Source organism: Embiotoca jacksoni, unplaced genomic scaffold (genome assembly GCF_022577435.1).
Source record: "Embiotoca jacksoni isolate LCO1_2020_lvr unplaced genomic scaffold, fEmbJac1.0.p SCAF_24, whole genome shotgun sequence".
NCBI classification, from domain to species: Eukaryota; Metazoa; Chordata; class Actinopteri; family Embiotocidae; genus Embiotoca; species Embiotoca jacksoni.
This window is the reverse complement of record NW_027185375.1, coordinates 2408197-2430596: the sequence shown is the minus strand read 5'-3', so window position 1 is coordinate 2430596 and position 22400 is coordinate 2408197. Positions and strand designations below refer to the sequence as shown.

Sequence of the window (22400 nt, the reverse complement as noted above, 5' to 3'; positions counted from 1 at the left end):
TTCAGTTTTCCTTCATTTTTATTTATATCACAACACAATATAGTAAAAATCTTTACAACAGAACCTTACAACATTGAAGAGAGGAACCCAACAATTCAACAATTCGAGCAACAGCTGTAGAAAAAAAACCTCTTCTTTAACAGGAAGAAAAACGTAGCTTAAACCAGAATCTTTTGTTACAAAGGTAACATATACAGGACAACTGATTATTAAATTATTGTTATTAAAACAGTGTTTAACTGACACACAGGTCTGCTCGTGGAAAAGTCCAAAATATGTGGTTGTTTAAAATTATCCATTTTACTCGCATGCAAACATGTAGCATTTCCTGTTGCTACTTCATTGTTGCTGGAACCTATCCCAGCGGATTTTGTGAGAAGGTGGCGTACACCACGGACAGGTTGCCAGAGCAGTATATAATAAATTATTTGTTATTAAACTCATAAACATTGTTCAATAGGCTCCTAAATTTCTTTAAATGAAAAAACTTGGGAGCAGATTGGGAAGAAGGTCAGCAGTTTATGCGAAGAATGATATTTTGTACATTATAGAAATATTGTCTTTGTTCAGTGGTTATAGTCCACCTTATCTACTAAGTCAGGAATACACTTAAGGTAGCCATCCTCTATTTCCACATCCTCGTCTCTGGCTGTAGCAGCAGCCTCCACGGGAGCAGGCAGGTAAATATTTTCCAACCTTCTCCCAGATTCTGTCTGTGGATCCTCGCAGGCGCCAGCAGCGGCGCCAGCAGCGGCAACAGCGGCAGCGACCCCCAGGCCCTGGTTGATATAATTGGCCTCTTGGCTGGTCTCCAGGACTGGCAGCTCAGAGAGAAGACCTTTCAGTGCCTCAACCAGTTCCCTGAAGGCAGGCCTCCGGGTCGCCTCCCTGTCCCAGCAGCTCCTCATGACTTCATAACTGGGTTTGGGGTGAGATGGAAGAACAACAAAAGGTGTAAACACTTCTTGGACTGTATATTAAATATGGATTAACCGATTACATAAAATATAAAAAGTCATTGTTTTAACAAGTTCTCTCATCAGATACAAAATGAGAAATGCCCCTGAACAAGCACGGGCACTCACAGCTTCTGATCGCAGTCCTCAGGTGGTTTGAGCCTGTGTCCAGACAGCAGCAGGTCCAGCAGCTCGTGGTTGTGGACTCCGGGGTAGGGAATCCTCCCACGAGACACGATCTCCCACATGGTCACTCCGTATGACCACTGAGACAAGGACAAGCAATCACAGTTTTATATACTACAAATGTAAAGTGGCTTTCAACCTCTCCGTGACGAACTCACCACGTCAGTTTTGGAGGTGTAGATGCACTCAGAGAGGCTCTCCATCGCCATCCACTTGATTGGCAGACGGATAGCTACTTTCTGACGATAATAATTGTTGCTGTAGATATTTTTGGACAGGCCGAAGTCAGCCACACACACCCTGAGGTCGTCACCCAACCTGTAGAAGAAACAATTACCTGCATCATCTGCAATGCTCTCTGAAAGTCTGACCAATGAACAAGAGTCGTGACACAACATTGTCCCGACACACACATAAAACACAAAGTCTCCTCTGAAGCCCTCAGTATGTCATTGAGACTTGAAGTGGCTTCCTTCCCAGATACAAGCTACGGGTGAATACCAATAGGTAAGAGACAGAGACACAGTCATATGTGAACAAGGACTCTTTGATTTCGGGGTCCTCTCCATCTCCTCCCAACAGACTCACATGCAGTTGCGTGCAGCCAAGTCTCTGTGCAGACACCCCTGCGAGCTCAAATAGTCCATCCCTGCTGCAATGTCAATTATGAAGCGCAGGAGAGTCTGGTGGGGTATAAACTGTAAGGAGAAGGTAGAGAAGATGGATGCTGTCATTAATCTGGAATATTCAAACATAAAGAAGTTCAGATGTGAGCAAATTTGTGGTTTGACGTGTGGTTGAAATCATGACTTTCAAATGCTGTTCAGACCGCGTCACTAATTCCACAATCAAATGCGATGCAAATTTTATTTTAAATGGGTTTACATGGGAATTGTTCAATTGCTGGGTTCCTCTGTATAATGTTATAATGTTGTAAAGTTCTGTTGTAAGGACTGTATTCAGTGCCATGAAATAACCTGTGTTGTGATTTGGTGCTATATGAATAGAATTTAATTGAATTCAGAGGTGATATTGAAAGTGCATGCCTACTAGTAGTTTTAGACAGATATTCTTCCCCTCTTAAAACCTAAATGTCACTCAAAACACCTCGCCCTCCTCATTGGTTCATTGCTCTTGACTTTCTGGAGCATTTCAAGGGTCTAAATAGTCGATTTCCTTTGTTTGAAACAAAATTTGATGTACACTCAAATTCAGTGTGATTTTCAAAATGTACACAGGCCAGTCGTCACAAAAACGTATGTAACTCAGGTCCTGATGTTGAGTGAGGTCGAGAATTTTTGCTTCTCCATGTTCTGTGCAAGTCACATTGCTGTGCTCCATTTGTGCGCAACAGGAACAGTTTAGGAACTTGTAGAAGGTCTTGATTTTTCTCCAGACACACACTGTTCAAGAAAAACCCTTGTCTCAAATAGCTAGACCTATCTCCAGGTTGGTGTATGGTTTGACTGCCCCCATACATCATTCTGGTATAAGGACAATTACTGCTCTGGCTTGTGCGTATTTCTTTTAACAATCACAATCATCTCAGGTGGTGCTAAACCCAGAGGGCAACCATGGTGCCCCTTTCAAAAGTGGTGCTGGAAGAGAAGTTGTTTTGGTGGAAAATTAGGAGGTAGGTAGACAGACTCTGGCATTAAAATGGGGAAACCCCTGCAAAAGACCAAAAAGAACCAAACAGACCTGCCCTGTTGTATGATTCAAATTGTGAACAAAACCTGCCATCGTTAGCATGCACTTTGCTATCTCGGAGGTTGTTGGTTGTTTTTTCTGTCATGACTGGGATTTTGAAAATGGTGATACACGGATAGCAGAAAAGGGGGAAGAATATCAACTGAAATGGTCGACCAATGCCAAGTTTATACCAACATTCCACGTTCATTGAGTCAGACTACAGTTATAACAAGACCCTTACAGAATAATGTCTCACGATACTTTGGTAAGCTTCCTGTTTGTACTAGATTATAATCATTTGTTGGGTGAAGTGTTGTTGAACTCCTTGTGTGTATCGAAGCATTTGTCATGAGCATACCATAGGAATATCACCGTAACGTGTCGCAATGAGGAAGCGCCGCAGGTCTCTGTGTTTCATGTAGGGCAAGACGACCAGAGGAATGGGCAGTGGAGAGTCCTGATCTCTCTGCAAAGTGACCCCTGCAAGAACACAAGTCTCTTATAAGGTTGTTGCTACATAATTGTTTACGGATTCAATATAGGTTAACGCAGATTAATGCTTTAGAAATTACAATGTGTAGACAGTTATGCTGCCAATCCGAGCTGCGAGTGAAATTTGCCAAAATGGCAACATTGCAGTAAAATGTAGCCTACTACTGCCTAATCTAATTAGAATTAATTTCCTGGCAGATCTACTTACCTTAGTTTTGTCTCTTAAACTGTGCATGCTGTGAAGTCTGCTAATATGCTAGTTTTCTTTCAGTGTTACGATGGGCAAACTGACTATTGAGTTGTATAGACAAGACATAAATGGTAAGTCCAAAGCAGTTGGACTTGCTTGAAGTTCTTTAAGGTGTTTCATCACCTACGTGACGAGAGAGCAGTCCCAGGCTTTTAGGCTCTTGTGCTCATTGATACCTTGAGAGCTGTTAAGGTCACATGTGACTTGCTGGCACAAACGGCCATCATGAGTCGTGAACTGCCAACATGTGTACATCTCTGCCCTCAAATGAAGGTCCCTTGTTCTTCAGATGTACAAGGGGCAATCAAAAAGTTCTGGGACCGCTCTAGTTGTGCCCAAATGGCAGACGTGCACAGCAGGGGAAAGCTATAACCCTCAAAGGGGAAGTATTCCAAGCTACATCACTTGATTAACATCAGCACCTGAGTTACACGCATTTTTGAGAATATTGGCATACTTCAGTTTGAGCGGAGGACGGAAAATCAGCAACATCAGCAGAGATTCAACCCATCCAGGCCGCTCTCTGTTTGCTCCACCTACCATCACGGAAAGGACACCACACCGCCAAAACCGGCAGAATGAGGAACAGCTTCTTCCCCAGAGCTCTGAGTAGGCCTAATTTACTTTACAATCATTAATTAAATGGGCCGAAACTGTCGGGCATAAATTGTTCTAACGTTTCATCACAGCTTTTTTTCCACATGTTTTGGGAGGCTGGCTAGGTTACAAAACCAGATGATTAGGTGAAAAGGCTGCTGCACTGTTATCCCTTTTATTTCATTTCAATTAATTTGTAATTAATCCGAGTGCCTTTTATATTTCATGGCTGAGAAGGTATAATGCGTCACGATGTGCATCAACTGCCTGATTCACATCTAATTCAATAGACAAGACTCAGCTTAATTTTTCATATAATTAACTGAATTGAAAGGTTCAGTTCCAAACATCTTGTTTGAATTATTTATGTTAGTGTGATTAAATATGTAGAACATCCACCAAACCTGGTGGATTTTGGATTCACGTGTGTTCTTGGCCACTGAAGCCTCTGCTGGCTGCGCTGCACTCAGACCTGGATTGAGGTGGCCAAAGGTCCAAGTGCAATTTTACCTCCACAGTGACATAAAAATTGCACTGCATGGTCTGAAAGAGGAGAGAAAGAAGCCAAAACTGGAACGACCGTCACTAAACGTAGGAGATTGTTTCTAAATCTTGAGATCCTTCCCTTTAGAAGCTCTACACCTGTTCTTAATCACATGATGCCTGGACAGCTCAACAACATGTTGTTAACAACATGTGACCTCAACCGCTCTCAAGCCGTTAACAACCCCACATAAAGTGAAAAGCCTGGAAACCACCGGTCAGTTAGAACAAAAGAAACCTGTAGATAAGAAATGAAACGGCTTCAAGAACTTCAAGCAAATCCGGTTGACTTCGGATAGCAGTCACACAGACCTGGATGACTGAGACTCTTCTCAGACTTACCCAGCAGTCTGACCACGTTTTCATGATCAAAGTTCTTCATGATCTCTGCCTCTCTCAAAAACTCATGCAAGTCTTCCTCACAGTGGATCCCAACTAGATGTGCAGCGACAGAGAACAAATGATAACAATAAGAAGTGGCAGAGTAGAGTTCCAATGAACAGGTGGGAGTTTAATGCACACCTCTCATCATCTTCACAGCCACTTCGATGACCACGCCTTCTTGTGGTGCGAAGACGCCTTGGTGCACTGAGCCGAACTCTCCTGTGGTGCAGGACAAAGATTTAAATGTTATCACTCACTCGCTGGCAGAGAAATCTTCTGAACCTTTAAAGACTATTTATCACCTCAGACTCAAAATTCTAAAGTTAATTTTGGTGGACAGTTTGAGAAATAATGCCATTTATCATTCAACAGTTTTTATTTCTACATATATACACAAGACACTATTCAGGTTAGTCCGTTTGTCATGCTTAGTGGCAAGTAACAATGCCTGTTGTTCATTGTTTTTAATACATTAAGTCCATTGTGTCTATTAAGTGTGATAATCCACACAAAACATTGGATTAACCAGCGGATGTTGAATTATTTCAGACTTTGGTTTCCTAACTCCTGTTTCCATTAGAATACCTATTATGCATCAATGAGCCTTGGGCACCCACGAATAGTGTCGTTAGCTTACCGGTTGGCCCTCTCTGGACCACTTTGGTTGGTATTAACCATTACATGCCAGGAAGGCTGCACAAGACCTGCCAATTGGAAATCCTCTTATTTAGTCATCTGGACATCACAATTTGACCCCGTTCAAAGTCTCTCAGATCCTTACGCTTGCCCATTTGACCATTAACACATCAACTTTAAGAACTGACTGCCTAATATTTCCCAGAAGCTGGTACCAGAGAATTTTTTGAATTTTTGCTTGAAAAATTACAATCAGTTCAAAGTGGTTGTCAATTAATTTTCCGTCACAGTTTCTGTGTGCTTGGGAAAATACAAAACCTTTCTTAATAAGATATATTTGGCATTCTACTTATTCAATTGGTCTTACAAGACATTACAACTTATGTTTAAGACTTTATTCCCCACTGTCGCATGAAGTTGCATCTTTTACAGTGTAATTCATTCTTTTTACATGTTTTTCTGTTGTATGATGTGATATCTGTTGTAGATTTTTGTGCGAGCTGAGGACATTTTTTTTGTGATACAAAGGTAAATAGTAAAGCTGTTGTGATATGTGACACTGAAATTGACATGCACTATGGGGGTCAATAGGGTCCCAAGAAAAAACATTTGCCCCAGTGTCCCCTCGGAGGCTAATCACTCAATGAAAGTTGAGTGCATTACATGCCTATACACCGCATCCTTACTTTTGCTTTGTTAACACCTAATGTAAACCTTGGACTGTACAAATGTCTAACTCCCTGGGGATGCTGGGCTCTTTGTCCAGTCAGGAAAGGTCCATTTTAATGTGTAAATACAAGAGATGGATGTTTGTCATCGGCAGCTTTAACCACCTGAATGAGAGTTTGCAAAAAATGATGTTTCTGCATTGCGAGGCTGCGACAGGATGTTGGTGTTGGACTGACCTTTGCCCATCTCCTTTCCCAATGTCAGCTGGCTTCTCTCAACCAGGACCTCCTTCAGACTGTCCAGCAGCCTGCCACTGACCCCCCCCAACAACTGGACCACTCCCTCTGCCACTGAAGAACATAAAACAAGAGATTCACACTTCAAATGTAATTGTGGTGGCGGGGCGTGGTTAGCTCAGCTGCAGGGGGGAGAGAGTGATGGAGTGGTTCAGGGAACGGTGCCGGGAAGAAGATAATTGGCACAGCTGAACTGAATCGGGGGATTGGTTTCTCTCCTTTTATAAGTGAGCAGGACCTGGTGAGGGGAAGGAAGGAGAAGCAGCGAAGGAACGGACGCTCGGATGCAGGGCAGGAGAGCGCTGGCATCGTGTTCAACCAGTGTGTGTTCAGCAAGTGTGGGTTTACCAATAAACGAAACCATAAACCGAACCTTGTGGCTCAGCTGGTCGTGTTGTGTCTCCGAGGAACCTCCACGGTAGCTAAGACGTGCTACAGCAATTTAAAAAAAAAAAAAAAAAAAGGTACCCAGACACCGACATCTGTGTTCCTTGTAAAACAGACATTATGGGTAACGTTTCCACTGAGGTTGGTCTTCCTCTAATATCTACGTGAATGAAATGAGAGGAAACATTTCCGATAGGATGTCTGTAGTATTTAAGGATGTCATGCTGCAGGAAGTTAGAAGGATTTTCTTTAATCTTATTAAATTCTTCTTTGTGCACGATTGACTGATTAAATGTATTTCTTGTTCAAATATTGTGGACCAGCAGTACTATACACACAAGTGGGGTGAATCTGTTGTTTAATTGAAAAGGTACAGAATTAATACGAAAACATAACAATCATGCTTTTTAAATGTCAAGTGTGTTGGAATCTTATTAATATATGTGAAGTGTGATTTGTCTCCTAATCTCTGCCATTTTCATTCTTCCTTGTGAGGCTTTCAATTCCAGTGAGAATGAACAGAACAGTTACATTTACCAGGTGAAATCAATGTTCTTATTTTGGCAATAAAATATTTCCCAGCAGCATGAAAACAGTGGAAGAAAACAACACTTGTTTGGTTGGAAGAATGACAGATTCATGATGAAATAAACAAAATGACAAAGAATGAACTTGTTCCAGCTCAGGACAACAAGACTTACTGTTGGACTGTTGGGGTGCAGCCTGGATGGTCTGTGGGTGTCGGAAAGACATTTCAGGATTCATTGGCAAAAGCTCTACTTCCTGGTCTAACCTGTAGAAAAGTTGAAATCTTATATAATTACCAGTAAATTATTATCACACTTCACTCATCATCAGCTTAAGCTTCCACTTTGTGGGACAAATTTAAATTTGTAGTAAAATGATGTTCTACATGATCTATTATGTTATGTATACGATATTATCTTTATCGCTATTATCTATGAAATTATCCCACAATTTCAAAACACAGTAATTTCACGATATATCCGGTCCCATTTATATTTTGAACAGTTTACTGTTATTCTTTTTTTTAAATGTATATACTTGTATTTTTTTCAGATTAATCAACATTTAATAATTTGTATTGTCAAGTGAAAGCATATTTTCAGACTTTCAATTCTTCTTGGGTCGGTTGGCTATAATCATTGCACACCTAATGTCTAACCCACTCGGAGGCAGTCAGAGCTCCCCTTTGTGTTTAACGTCAGTCACTGCAATAACGATGATGTCAACACAGGAATGAGACTGAAATAATTGAACTATAACAAACAATTACTTATATGAACAAAAATCAATTATACCATTGACTTTTTAGAGTTTCCATAATAAGTTACTTATCCTGACAATTGATAAAATACATTGAAACCAGAAGTTTACCACCAGTAGTAAAGGATGTTCACATATGTTGTTTGTAAAAGTGTTCCAGAGATGGATTTGTGGTTAAAACACGAAAAGGAAATATAAAATAGAAATGTATTAAAATTAAAAACAATGCAGTCATATCTCATACCTCCTCTTACCTCACCAATTTTCATAATTCCTCATGTTGCACACACTCACTCACAAAAAACACAAACATAAAAAAAGGCAGAAAAAACCTATTTGGTTATACTGTAATGCAAAAATGGAGACAAGATGAAAAGATAATGAAAAGCAAACAGGTTAAAGGAAGAGAAGTGGGAGGTCTCCTCACCTGAGTTTAGTGTAGTTTCGTGGCAGTGCACACACCACGATGGAGATTACAGCTATGAGCATCAGGATGCCAAATAAAACACCAATCGTGAGCCATATGGAGAAGCGACTCTCGGGCTGAGGAGGCGTTATTTCATCTGAGATGTTTACTGGTGGGCTCACAGTGATCACCGCAGGAGGAACTTTCCCTGTAAGAATCACAACTGTGGCTCAATTCATTTGACTTTAAAGATGCAACTACTGATTGTATTATAGCACCCAATTTTTTTCTCAGTGAAGCCAGATTAAGTCAAAGAGAACCAGACTACGGTTGCGGTACAGTGGTAAAAGCCCCTGGACTATGTAATGTATTGACATGAACTTGTTAGGCTTACATACATCTGTGAATAGTCACAACAGCTGTGGATGCATGTGGTTTCCCCTGCAGGGCAGATATGTCATTCCAGGCTTGTACTGACAGTCTGTAGTCATCCTGTGGGTTTAGTCCCATGATGTTGACGGATGTGTGGGTCAGCGCCGATGGCTCTGGCAGGAAAACTACATCGTTCACACATGCCTCCCACTGATTGCCAGCCCCTGCTTCTTTCTCGCACTTGACACTATACTTAATTTCCTGTCTTCCTCCCCGGTCATAAGGAGGGTCCCACGTCACCATCAGCACGGAGTCATTATAATGGAAAGTTGTTAGATTCACGGGGGCAGAGGGTGCCTCTGTGAAAAAGAAAGAACACGCTTGGATTTAAGCTTTAATGTTTAATAATGTGAAGCTTATGGATTAAATGCATTTCCTGTTTTCATCCAATGAACACATTTAGAGTTCCTTACTGGTGCAGCCGAGGTCATTGGGGTCACTCGGCAGCTGGCTGAAGCCCTGTTGACAATCACACCTCTCTGATCCCTCCCTGTGCGTCTTGGTGTTCGCTGGGCACATCCGGCATTCTCCGCTCTCATTGGTTGCTTTGTAGTAGCCTATCCTACAGGCTGGTGAGAAAGAAAGAGTGATCGTCTCTTTGCCACCACTCATACTGGGGAGTTTGATTGAAGCTCTACTACAGTAATGACTCCATGACATTTGCTGAGCATATTCATGGTCCCCAGAAGAGGGTCCCGACCATAGATTGTAAATAAAAGTGGTCGTAGCCTCCGCGTCTGAAAGATGAGGCCGATGCCTGAAGCTGCAATACCACTGAGTGACACCAGAGGTTGGTTTCAAAAAGCCGAGTCAATTAATTTTTTCCACAAGTTATTTCAGTTTTACTAGCTGTAGTTGATCCTTCTTAATAGCTTTCTGATGGTCCATCTGAAAATAAGGAATAAAATAATCATTAATTAAAAAATAAGCTTCAAAAACCCATGCTTTGGGGCGGCGTATCTGTTTGATTGACAGACCTGTGGTGCAATCAGGTTACAGCTATCAGTGGGCGGGACGTAGTATCGCTAGGTTTCCAATCACATCGAGTCAGATCCACCGCACGTGGGGGAAAGACCTGAAGTTTGAAATAAAATAAATCTTTCCGTCCAAATTACAGGCCGGAGACAGAGCTGAAGTACTTCAGCAAAAATTGTCAATTTTATATCTGGGAAATCAAAACTGTACAACAATCACAGTGTTACCAGATTAGTTATAATTAGTCAGGAAACACTAATATTATTGGACCCGTTCAAAAGCTCTTCCAAAGTTGGTTGAACAGAAATAACCTTCTAAAAATGTTAATGGTGCAGAAACCCTCACGATGGGGAGGGTTGAGAGGATTTATGGCATTCAACTTTCTCTAGGGTATAAAAAAATAATGACAGCCTCTAATCATGGACTGCTTTGAAGTGTAATTTTATGTCAGAACCCTTTCTTCTTTGTACGTAATACTTAATCTAATATGAATTTTTGATACCGTGAAGCTTTTCTGCTGTTGTCTGAAAGAACTTGACACTTTGCAGTTTGAAATTCTTTTTACTCTCATTTTTGAGACTTTTCGGCTTAAAGAGCGACTAAACTTATTAACTGATTCAACTGATAGTATATTCATTAAGATCTGTAAACTGATTGGTTGAGTAATTGTTACATATCTTTGTTGTTTATCGACTAACATACAGTACTGGTATACAGCACAAAATAGCTATTCTTTACCAGTAAGTCAGCCAACAACTTCTCTGTAAATTGTTGGCTGCTCTCGTGTCATAAGGGGAGAAAACAAAATGTAGCTATTGAACAGGGATCTGTTCTTAGAAGATACGTGGAACTCTGAATGATTGAACAACACAAAGGAAACGCCCAAAACAAAAAAAGATGAGATCAGACTGAGAAAAAAAAAGAGGATTATGGGAAAGAGGATGTGAAAGTCATGAGTCGTGGAAACTTATGTTGGAGCCGATCTAAGATTAGTTTCAGCGATATACTTAAAGTGTTTGCATCAGCAAATGACAGGAATGAGTTACTTCCTCTCCGAAGAAGTTGCAAACATCAGCTGCAGGAACATCATGCAAAATGGATATGTTGATGTTGTGATGTCTGGTCATTGATACACAAGCCAGGCAATGCTTTTGTAGCACGGTGAAAGGTTTCCAGGAATTCAAATCATTTTTGCTATTTATGCAGATATATCAAATGCAGGTGGGAATAACTGATTTTATGTCCTTACCTTGACAGGTGTTGTTCCTGACTTGATGCCCGGCTTCACAGGTGCAGCGTCCCCGCTGTGGCCCCCACACTCCGTCCACATTACACTCCCTCTCAGGAGGAGAAACCTTAACGGCTCTCTCTACGCACGAACCCAACAGGGGCCCCGACCCGGCTCCCGTTCTCCCAAACGACACCAGGTCAGACACGATGTCAGGGCACATCCTGTAGTAGAGTCTGATGGATGTGACAAACACACACGTCCCTGAGTAGGAGAAGGCGATCTGGAAGCCTCTGCTGCTGACTGGCCCCAGGCTCAGGGCCACGCTGCGATTCAGGTGGCTCGATAGTTGGTTTGGATTGTGTGTACCACGGAACGGTTTGGAGGTCTGGAGGTCCAGAACTGTCCGGGTGTCCCGTAATGTGGTGATGGGAGTGTCTGAGTCAGAAATGTGAACTTGCAGTGGACTGAGCTGACCGGATGACTCCTCTTCTTGAGCAAAAGCGATATCCATCAGTAGATAGCGGGCATTTTTACGCTCCATCCACCGGCTTAAAATAGTTCTGCTCATTCTTTGTCCACATGCTTGGAGCACAGGCACAGGACTCGCTCCTCCGACTCTCAGGCGGATTACATTCCACTGTAATGAAGCAATCAGTAAAAAGCTGATCTCACATGAACATGGCTCAAGAGCATCTTCCACGCATCTTTAAAACTTCATCTTCATTTTTAAATGAATAAATAATGTAACAGTGAATCATGCTACAATTTATACAACGACTAAATGCACATGTTCATACAGTTTGTAACGATAACTGGGTCCAACCAGTACCAACTCGTGCTCCCATCATTTATTAAATTATTTATATATTTCTGTGTGTGCAATGTTTGTTTGTCTTTTTTATGGTTTCGTTGAAAAATGTACAAGCAAAAAGTCAGAAAAGTCACTACAGTTATGATCTTAAGATATGGATCTGAAAAGCTAAATAACAGAAATAAAATGATAAATAATGACTACAGACATAAATAAAATAATCAATACATGCAGATTCACTGTTAGCCCAGAATTTGTCTCTAATTAAACAGTTTATTTTTCCCGTCAGCAGCTAATTAAGTCTTTATATGAAATTCTAATGTATCAGCAAACACACTTACTTCTTTTAATGGTTTAGAGGTCCATGCCAGTTGGGCTTGTTTGTCAGAATGGAAAATCTCCACTAAACAGAGGAAAGAAAGGTGGCTCAGTTACTCTGTTAGTTAGTTTTGCTTTGATTGGCAGACATAGAAAAGTTGTACAGCTAATAGTTCAGTATGTGGCTAATCGCCGGTCATTCTCACATTTCCTGAATGTTTGAAGATATCTTTTCCTAATCAGGGTGGGGTCTGACATGGTTTCCTCTTTCTCAATATAAAAAGCTGTTTGTGTAAATTTCAGGAGATTATATAAACTTTGGTGGACGGAGTTGAGCAGTCTTTAGTCGTTTGTTCAAATAAAATTAATACTTTGTGTTCACTTAATAAAAATTTTTTTTTAAAAAACATTAAAATAAAAAGATTTGCTGTGTTTTTTTGGATACAAAAATATTTTGTCATAAAACTTCCACAATTTTTTCTTTTTAAAAAGGCTTTATTTTCTATTTTATTACATGTAATTAGGAATGAAATTAAATAAAAATTAGGAAAAGTTCTATAGAAATATTGTGCTCCAAAAGCACAAATTATTGACAGAAATGTATGTGTCACTGCACTAAACTAGCTTTTGTGTGCAAGCTGTTATTTTCTGTTTATGTTATCACAAAAAAAAAAAAAATTCTTTGTCACACGATAGTCTATCACATCTCTCTTTTTACATATATAAATATTTCTTGGAGTTCTGTTTATTTGACCTCAAAATGAGTGTTGGATACACTTGAAGTAGGAAGTATTCTAAGATATTTGTACTTTACTTGTGTATTTCCTATAAATACTACAGCGACTTTACAGTTTACACTAATGCATTTTAAAGGGAAATGTATTTCTTACTCCATTTATCTGACAGTTATAGTAAATCAGTAGTTGCAGATTCAAGTTTTACATCCCACAAATATTGTTTTATTCATTATGATTCATCATTTGCCCATATTATTTGCCAAGGGAGTTCTCGTCCGCCATTATTATCGCTGTGTACGTTCCTCTATCAGCTGACACAGAGGCAGCAGTGGACACCATCCACTCCACTGTGTCCAAACTTCAGACTAAGCATCCTGGTGCACTTTTGGCAGTTGCTGGAGACTTTAACCACACCAGTCTGGATAAAGTACTGCCAACTTTTCACCAGTACGTTAACTGCCCCACCCGGAACAATAAAACCCTGGACCTACTGTATGCTAATGCCATGGATGCATACAGTGCTACTGCCCTTCCCCCCCTTGGTAGGTCTGATCACAACCTGGTCCTGCTGACACCAAAGTACGTTCCTCTGGTGCAGAGGCAGCCTGTGACCACCAGGACTGTGAGGAGGTGGACACAGGAGGCTAAACACACCCTGCAGGACTGCTTTGAGTCCACGGACTGGGATGTGCTGTGTGGACCACATGGGGAGGACATCAACAGCATGACGGACTGTATCACAGAATACATCAAATTCTGTGAACACTCCACCGTACCATCCCGGACTGTACGCTGCTTCCCCAACAATAAGACGTGGATCACCAGTGACCTGAAGGTGCTTCTTAATCAGAAGAAAACAGCCTTCAGGTCTGGGGACAGGAAGGAGCTCAGGAGAGTGCAGCGCCACCTGAAGGAGAATCTCACGGAGTGCAAGGACTCCTACAGGAGGAAGCTGGAGGCCAAACTCCAGCAGAACAACGTGAGGGAGGTGTGGACCGGTATGAAGGAGATTATTGGGTTCAAGGGGAGAGAGATACAACCAGGGGGAACCTGGAGAGGAACAACCAGGGGGAACCTGGAGAGGAACAATCAGGGGGAACCTGGAGAGGAACAACCAGGGGGCTCCCTGGAGAGGGCCAATGAGCTAAACTGTTTCTTCAACAGGTTTAGTTCACTGCCCTCATCTGTCTCCTCCACACCTCACACCTCCCAAACACCTCTGCTGCCTTTCCCCCTCCGTCCCCCCTGGTGAGCTGCATGGACACAGAGTCCTCAACTCCAAAGGGCTCTTCCTCCATCGACGCCATGACCCTCCTCTCCCCCCCATTCCCCCTCTCTCTGTGACGACTGGCCAGGTTCGACTGGCCTCATCTACCTGCTGCAACGAGCTCAGTCTCACCTGGATGGAACCGGTGGCTCTGTGAGAATCACTTTCTTTGATTTCTCCAGTGCATTCAACACCATCCAACCACTGCTACTGAGTGAGAAGCTGCCCTTTGCGGGTGGTGGGGGTGAACACGTCCACCGTCTCCTGGATCACTGACTATCTGACAGGCAGACCACAGTTTGTCCGTCTGGGCAGTGTGCTGTCTGATACGGTGGTCAATGGTATTGGAGCTCCACAGGGAACTGTTCTGTCCCCCTTCCTGTTCACCTTATACACCACTGACTTCCAGTACAACTCAGAGTCCTGCCATCTGCAGAAGTTCTCTGATGACTCTGCAGTGGTCGGGTGTATAAGGGATGGACGGGAGGACGAGTACAGGGCAGTAGTGGAGGACTTTGTGGAGTGGGCGGGAAGGAATCACCTGCTCCTGAACGTGGCCAAGACCAGAGAGATGGTGGTCGCCTTCAGGAGGAAGACGACAGCTCCACAACCGCTGAGAGTTCTGGGAGAGGAGGTGGACATGGTTGAGGAGTACAAGTACCTGGGTGTCTCCATCGACAACAGATTAAACTGGAAGACCAACATCAATGCTGGAGGACGCTGAGGAAACTATTATCCATATTGGATAATCCTGACCACCCTCTCCACCACCTGCTACAGGGACAGCAGAGCACTTTCTCCAAAAGACTCCTCCAGCTCCGCTGTCACAAGGACAGATACAGGAGATCATTCCTGCCCACTGTACAATAACTCACCTCTGGCAAAATCCATCACACAACAATAACACTGTTGTCTGTTGTCTGTTTTTCTTGGTTGTTTAAATATTAAAAAAAAACAAAAAAAAACAAAAAAAAACTTTGCACTATTGTTTAGTTAGTTTTAATTTAATTATTCTATTCTATTCTATTTTATTTTATTCTATTTTATTGTATATACTGTGCAATTTTATATTTAATATTTTATTCCTTTCCTGTATCTATAAATGCTGCTGGAGCAAAACAAATTTCCCCTTGGGGATTAATAAAGTAATTATCTATCTATCTATCTATCTATCTATGATGCAGCATTGTAGGCTTAACCACTTCATGGTGTAGAAAGTTGTTAAATCAGCTCCACCTTAACAAACTAAAGCATCAAAATGCAGCCTACAACAGTTATACATAAAGAATTATAACAAGCCAATTATATGTAAAAAAATCGATCACTTAAAATGGCCAGTCTGATGCATGTTTTTATCTGTACTTGTTTTCATAAGTGTAGATTTGAATGAACTTGTATTGTATTTTAATGTACCTGTATTGTTTTATTCATTTTCATTGCAGGCTATAGAAATTAAAATCACATAAAACCACATGGAGGACTCTGAACAGACTATGCTGGTTTGGGCAACACACATATCATCAAGCTCGCACCGCAGACTCCATATTTTTGTCTTTATATTTTCATTATTTCTAAGATTCAACATTTTTATAGTTTGACAAATATTCAGCTTTAATAGCATTAAGTCTTGTCATAACCATTTGATGTATATTCAAACCATTTTTTAATTACATGCCTCAGGTTTTTCTTGTGAAATCATTATTATGGATCGAATCAAACAATGAATTTTTAAAGCTGATAATTAATATGTTTTACCACAAAGTAATACAGAATACACACTTTAATTTTTCTCTTGAATATTAAGATGATCTTTCCAGTCCCCATATTACACAGGCCGTCTGTGTACATGTATAGTGGAGAGAGACAGCACATTACTGGCTACGGTAGAATCCCGTCTCTTGTGTTAGACCACACTTTAAACAGTACTTTTTGTTCACGCTGTGAAATATAATGACAGTGAGGGATCCTTTTTTTTTTATTATTATTTTTTTTTATCCTAAACACTTTCAGACGACTCTGGAATAGTAACAGTCCTGAACACTCACCTTCCTCAGCTTGATGCTGCGTGTCACAGCTGGCATCCAATATAAACATCCACAGAAGGACTAAAGAAGTGAAGTAGTAGTACAATATGCTATTACAAACAGACATGTTTCCAGCTCTCTACCAGTCCGGGTCACCGCTGACATCAAGTCTGTCACTCAGCTGAGAAATTTGTGCTGTAATGAACCTTCTTCCTCAGCAGAACACACCCACATCCATCGGTTCTAATGAGTTCCTGTGTGTGCTGCTCTAAGATTACAGCGTGATTCAGACCACAGCCAAACGTCAGCAGAAGCAGAACAACAATTCTAAGTTACGAAACTGTGATGAATACCAGAAAGTTCTTAAAATGTATGCCAGCTAACATAAACACAGTGTGCAGTGAGTAACTTAATGTGATCTACAACATGTGTAAAAATAAGAACGTTATTTATATAGCCCTAAATAAATATAGCAAATAAATATGACAGAATATGTATTATTTTGAAAATAAGTATTATTTAAAAATTTTAAAAAAAACTTAAAAGACACAAAACCACAACTGAGCTGGCTGGTTTGAGATCAGGAAGAAGATGGACTGTGAAGTGTCGGACACCTCGGGGAACAAAGTCAAAGTGTGGAAGTGATGCAGTGATGCATGATTTTTTTATTTTTTTATTTTTTTAAAAGGATGAACTGGGGGAGAGCAGGTCACAAGTCGTGGCTAAGGCCTTGTAGTAATTTGAATTGTCAAACTTATTCTGGGAAATAATAATGTATCGTTTAAAAGTTAGAACATTTCCTTTAATCCATCCATCCATATTCTTTTGCTCATGTGTGTTTGGATCGCGGTGGCAGCAGGTCGAGTAAGTCAGCCCAGACTTCCCTCTCCCCAGCAACATTTTCCAGCCCATCCTGGGGGATCCCACGGCGTTCCCAGGCCAGATGAGGAATATATTATATATATATATATATATATATATTAATATATAATATATCCCCTCAGCGGGTACCCTGGGGTCTCCTACAAGTTGGACGTGCCCAGAAAACTTCCAGTGGAAGGAGGCATCCTGATCAGATGCCTGAGCCACCTCGACTGATTCCTTTTAACGCCAAGTAGTGCCTCTACTATTATGTTTACTTTATATTTTGAAGCCTCGGATGTGTTCTAATTGACATACTTCCCTTAGTACACTAACAAATAGTGCTCTTACATTTTAGGACTCTTACTCGTGTAGTTCTTGAATGTTGACAGGGATGTGTTGTTTCAAACCGAACGGACTGGAAATAATCAAAGCATTTCTAACGCATCACCTGCCAACCGATCTGCTGGCTTTAATTAGTTTATCCAGAAATGAATGTGCTTTTGTGCCCTCACGTTCACAAACTCAGTGAAAACGAAGGCCTCAATCCGACAGCAGTATGGTGGTACTTAATGAGAAATAAACACTTTGTGTGGTGTTCAGGAACAGCTGCAGCTTCCTTAAATGCCTTAATTCGAAAATTCTTTACGTCTGTGGCTCCGCCCCTTCCTCTGCGTAGCCAACATGGCGACAGTTTAGGCTGAAAAGCATCCAGCATTTAACACTGATTTTTAATACCTAATTAATTATAGAATTATTTTCAGATGGACCGTCAGAACATTGATCAAAAGGAAGAGTTTAGGGAGTGACACCATAATGACGAATTAATAATAATAATGATTAATTGGCTTTCTTGAAGAAATTGTATTGTCTTGATTCCTGTTGTTCTGGGTTTTGTACCCTCATGGTTGAAATGCACTTATTGTAAGTCCCTTTGGATAAAAGTGTCAGCTAAATGAAATGTAATGTAAATGTAATGTAATGAATGATATTGAATAAATTAAAGTAGATGCTTTTTGATTGGGGGTGTATTGGAGCCAAAGGTTTTTGGAGCCAGCCCATAGCGAACATCATTAGCATTGCACTTTAAGACACTTCTGCATCTCTTTTCAGAGTCAATGCTCATTCTTACATACAGTCAATGGGGAGGCCCTACACAGTATTATGGTATTCCTAAAAAAAAAAAAATCCTTCCTAATATACTGTCGGCCACAAAAATGAGGCCAACCTGCCGACGCCTGCAATCTACATAAAACCTCTGAAGGCGTCCTATGGTATCTGGAACCAAGCAAGCAGCAGATCCTATAAAAGAGCAGTGTGTAGGCTCTAGTAGCATCTAGTGGTGAGGTTGCAGATTGCAACCAGCTGAACACCCCCTTGCCTCACCCTGTAAGAAAATCTGCAATGGGCAGGAAAATTACAAAAAAAAATGCAAAAGGCCGTCTCTACAACCAGCGTTTAGTTCGTCTTGTCTTGGCTCTTGAAGAAACATGGTGACTTCCAACTTCCGGAAGTTGCCGGTTGGAAGAACTGTGGATGCACAAGCGTTACCTCGGAGTCGTCTTGGAGTCAAATCCATCAATATTAGCGTTTTTACATCCTTCGGTTTGTCCTTACCAGAAGCTACGGAAATGGCTGATAACTACATGTTTTCATTTGGATATACGTACATATGAAATATTGCTATAAATGCTGTGGTGCGCTACATACTTGTCCCGACACAAATGAACATGAAAGGAAAAAAAGGCATTGAAATATTTTATATTTTCCAGACTTCACAAACAGTGCAAATGCAACGTAAAAACCACAAATAAAAACTTTCAAACAGCAATCCTTTTTGACAAACTGTAACTAATCCACACAACTGGAGGTCACATTCAACCAGCAGCACGACAACAGGAGAACTGCAAGTTTACACACAAAATAAAACCGGTCAGGCCCAGACATTTGACAGAACATCCATATGCAGAAGAAAAACACAGTAAAAACCTTTTTAGGCAAAGGACAAGGAAGAAGCTGCATTTCACACTTTGAAGCGATGGTGCCAACTCACAAATGTTAACGTGCTCGTGAATATATATTTTGGATTTGTCATGCAGAAACAATCACATCTTCACCGTTCTTTTCCGAAAAAACAACAACAACTAAGTAGCCTGGTATTGCCAGACCCACATTCACTGCATGAGTATCTGGGTGTGGGTACGTTGCATAGGGAACTGTTCGCAGTCGTTGCGTCCTACTGGGCTTCGACCTCGGGTAAATTTTGAAAGTATTTCGAGCAGCTTTAACCAATCAGTATGCGCCAAAAAACGAATTCAACGTCATCAAACTTACCCGCCACCACCGGTCGCTGATTGGTCCACCCTTCAGAGTGGCTGAGCGAACGTCGATGTGAACAGGGTGTCCAGACTATAAATAACAGCAAAGAATGCTGAAACTGTGAACAACATTTTTCCCCAATTAGTTGCAACTAAATCTCACATGTCAAGTCTCAGAAATGTTAGTATATATTAGTTTACAAGTGGTTAAGTGCTACTGTGCAAAAGTTTCTACATAGATGGAAATGCTGCAAAATAATGAGGATGATAAGCTTTGGTTTAAAATACTTGCTGATGAAGCAGACATAGAATATGTCGCTATCTGCAGTTGATATTTTTCTGAATACACAACAAAACTGTAAATGAATCTAACGAGTTAGTTAGAAGTGTCTGATCTGTTCCATGACCGTGGCTGCTCTCCTTTCCCTTACATTACATTTCCACCTAAAAAAAAATATACATGTGTATATATATATATATATAAAAGATGTAAACCCAAAACCCAAAAAGTATTTCAAATGAAATCACCACGATCAGTAAATGTGGGGGCGAAATACAAGTGGCGAGTTAAAACACTCATTATGTTGTAGGCAACCGCGGGTTCGACTCGTGTTTGTTGTTGACCACTTCCTGTAATATTGGCTTTAAATATGTCAAATGTAAGATTTTTAGTTTACAAATATTCCAAAATGAACTACAATTATCCACAGAATGTGATCGCAGTTCTGAAGTTATGTCAAATAAATATATGTATTGTGTTACACAAATGTCTACTGAAGCCAGCTTGTTAAACGACTATCCCCAGCCTGTCCTGTAATGCCACTGTGCACCCTCGACCTCTGATAGTGAGTCATTGTAGCATCCAATCTGCCCTCAGTCCAAAACTGAGAGGAACACGAGCGCAGATAATGACAACAAAACCTGTGTTTGGTTTGGCCCTTATGGTTTTTTTTTTGCTCCTATTGTCTCTTACTTAAAACATAAATATTCGAACCATCTAGAGTATAAATAAAAAACCGGACTGATACGCGTATGTAATTTGAATATTACCGATCCCTAAAGTTGCCTGCTTAAGTCCAAAATTCTGTGAAAATGCATAGTCCTTCCCGCACACACCCTCTCCCGAGCTGTTCTGAAGAAAGCTACATAACGATACCAAAAACCAAGATGATCATACTGCCAGACAGGGTTTTTTGACCGGGCGCTGGACAAGAAGGAAATGAAACCGACTTCACCCGACTAATAGCAGAGCGCAATTACATAAAATTCCACCGAAATCCTGAAACTCTGGGATCATGCGTTTCGAAGAAATGGATTGACCTGTCAAACCTTCTTGAACCCGTCTCGTTCCTCATGACTAAAACTCACTACGGTCACAGAATGTGATGGGTCAGATTCTAGCGAAACGCTGGACTGAGGGCAGACTGCCTGGACGCTGCACTGACTCACCGTCGCCCCTTCTTGTACAAAGTGGCATTACAAGACAGGACACGGTCTTTCTTTTACCCTGACCTCAATCAGGTGGTTTAAAGCCTGAAATTAGGAAAACTTCACCTGGATGAGAACACAGACTTATTAATTATTGTTTTTCGTGTGATTACAATGTCCTGTTGACAGGCGTAATAGATACAAAGCCGCTCATACGTGTTGGGTATTTTCTGAGGCTTCCTCGCCCTACTGTCATCAGCAGGTCCGGTCTCAACGTGTTAGTGCTGGTATGAATATTCAAGAGCCCACACCCACTTTACACTTGGCCGTACCAAACATTTTCCAAACTCACACACACCTTCAGTCTAACACGCTTCACATTCACGCCCACAATCTGTAACAACAGTGAATAAAAACACACCACAGAAACGGCAAAGTAAACGAGATATAAAGCAGCCCCGCTACGAGACACTGACACCGCCTTTGCTGAGTGGGTCAACGCGCTCCTTGGTGATCAACATCCTGAAAGGTTTATTGTTTAAATATATAGAAATGACGCAACTGCCCACTCTTTTTGATCTTCGGGTTATAAAATGGAACCCAGTGCCATATTTTGAAAACACTGAAAAAGGGGAAAGCGAACCCAAAAAAATGAACTCTCCAGTCGATTCGAACTCTAAACATACGTGTCGGGCATTCCTGTGCGTTTGAATGGATAAATGGCAAATTATCACGCACTTTGACACGACTTCGTAAAAAGGCACTTTATAAGTGCAGACCATTTATCATTTCTTAGAGTCCAACTCTGGTTCTCGATTATCTCTCCACTGGAACTAGAGCTCCCACTCATGCAGTGTTTTCTCTTGCAGAAGTACCCTCACTGGATCGGCTGTTTTGACAGTTCTTGGCCTCTTACCGCTGTCTTAAAGCCACTTCCTTCAGCAGCAGATGAAAGAGGACCGCATGCAAATGTTCCGTTCTTTCGGACAGGTGACCCAGCGTTCGGTGGCTCAAGGTTGAACGAATCACTGCATCACACACTTCTCTTTTTGCTGTTTAGCATACTTCCTCCTCCGCTGCTCTAAGCCGCGCTCCAGGCGCTCGTCCTCCTCCAGAGCTCTGAGGACCGGGAGAGAAAAAAGAGAGTCACAGGCTGGTTGTTTCAGACGTGCGTATCACACATCTGATGGAGCGGATCGAACCGTTCTTCAACTCGA

General features: G+C 41.3%; 2 protein-coding genes across 10 annotated transcripts in view; both read right to left on the bottom strand.

Annotated features, from left to right (window-relative positions):
* Positions 1–16894, bottom strand: LOC138203977 (ephrin type-A receptor 2). The gene is made up of 15 exons (XM_069159030.1): positions 16598–16894; positions 12572–12633; positions 11438–12056; positions 9627–9782; positions 9180–9512; positions 8803–8989; positions 7790–7881; positions 6642–6755; positions 5239–5319; positions 5059–5151; positions 3193–3314; positions 1731–1840; positions 1301–1460; positions 1086–1222; positions 1–918 (listed from the first exon to the last, which is right to left on the bottom strand). The coding sequence occupies exons 1-15, from the start codon at positions 16701–16703 to the stop codon at positions 567–569; spliced, it is 2724 nt and encodes a 907-aa protein (XP_069015131.1). The 5' UTR covers positions 16704–16894; the 3' UTR covers positions 1–566.
* A 2284-nt stretch (positions 16895–19178) lies between these two features.
* Positions 19179–22400, bottom strand: part of ehbp1l1a (EH domain binding protein 1-like 1a) — a 47656-nt gene continuing 44434 nt past the window's right edge. For all 9 annotated transcript variants that reach the window (XM_069159020.1, XM_069159023.1, XM_069159026.1 and 6 more), the window contains one exon: positions 19179–22302. In XM_069159020.1, the coding sequence (XP_069015121.1) occupies positions 22209–22302 (94 nt within the window). In that variant the 3' untranslated portion in view covers positions 19179–22208. The remainder of the gene's footprint in view (positions 22303–22400) is intronic.

Excerpts from the sequence above, each read along its gene's own strand:
- LOC138203977 (XM_069159030.1), bottom strand. The coding sequence starts at position 16,703 with ATGTCTGTTTGTAATAGCATATTGTACTACTACTTCACTTCTTTAGTC. Across the intron at positions 9,513-9,626 it reads CAATGACCTCGGCTGCACCA|AGGCACCCTCTGCCCCCGTG; the intron begins GTAAGGAACTCT and ends TCTTTTTCACAG. Across the intron at positions 919-1,085 it reads GAGGACTGCGATCAGAAGCT|TTATGAAGTCATGAGGAGCT; the intron begins GTGAGTGCCCGT and ends CCCCAAACCCAG.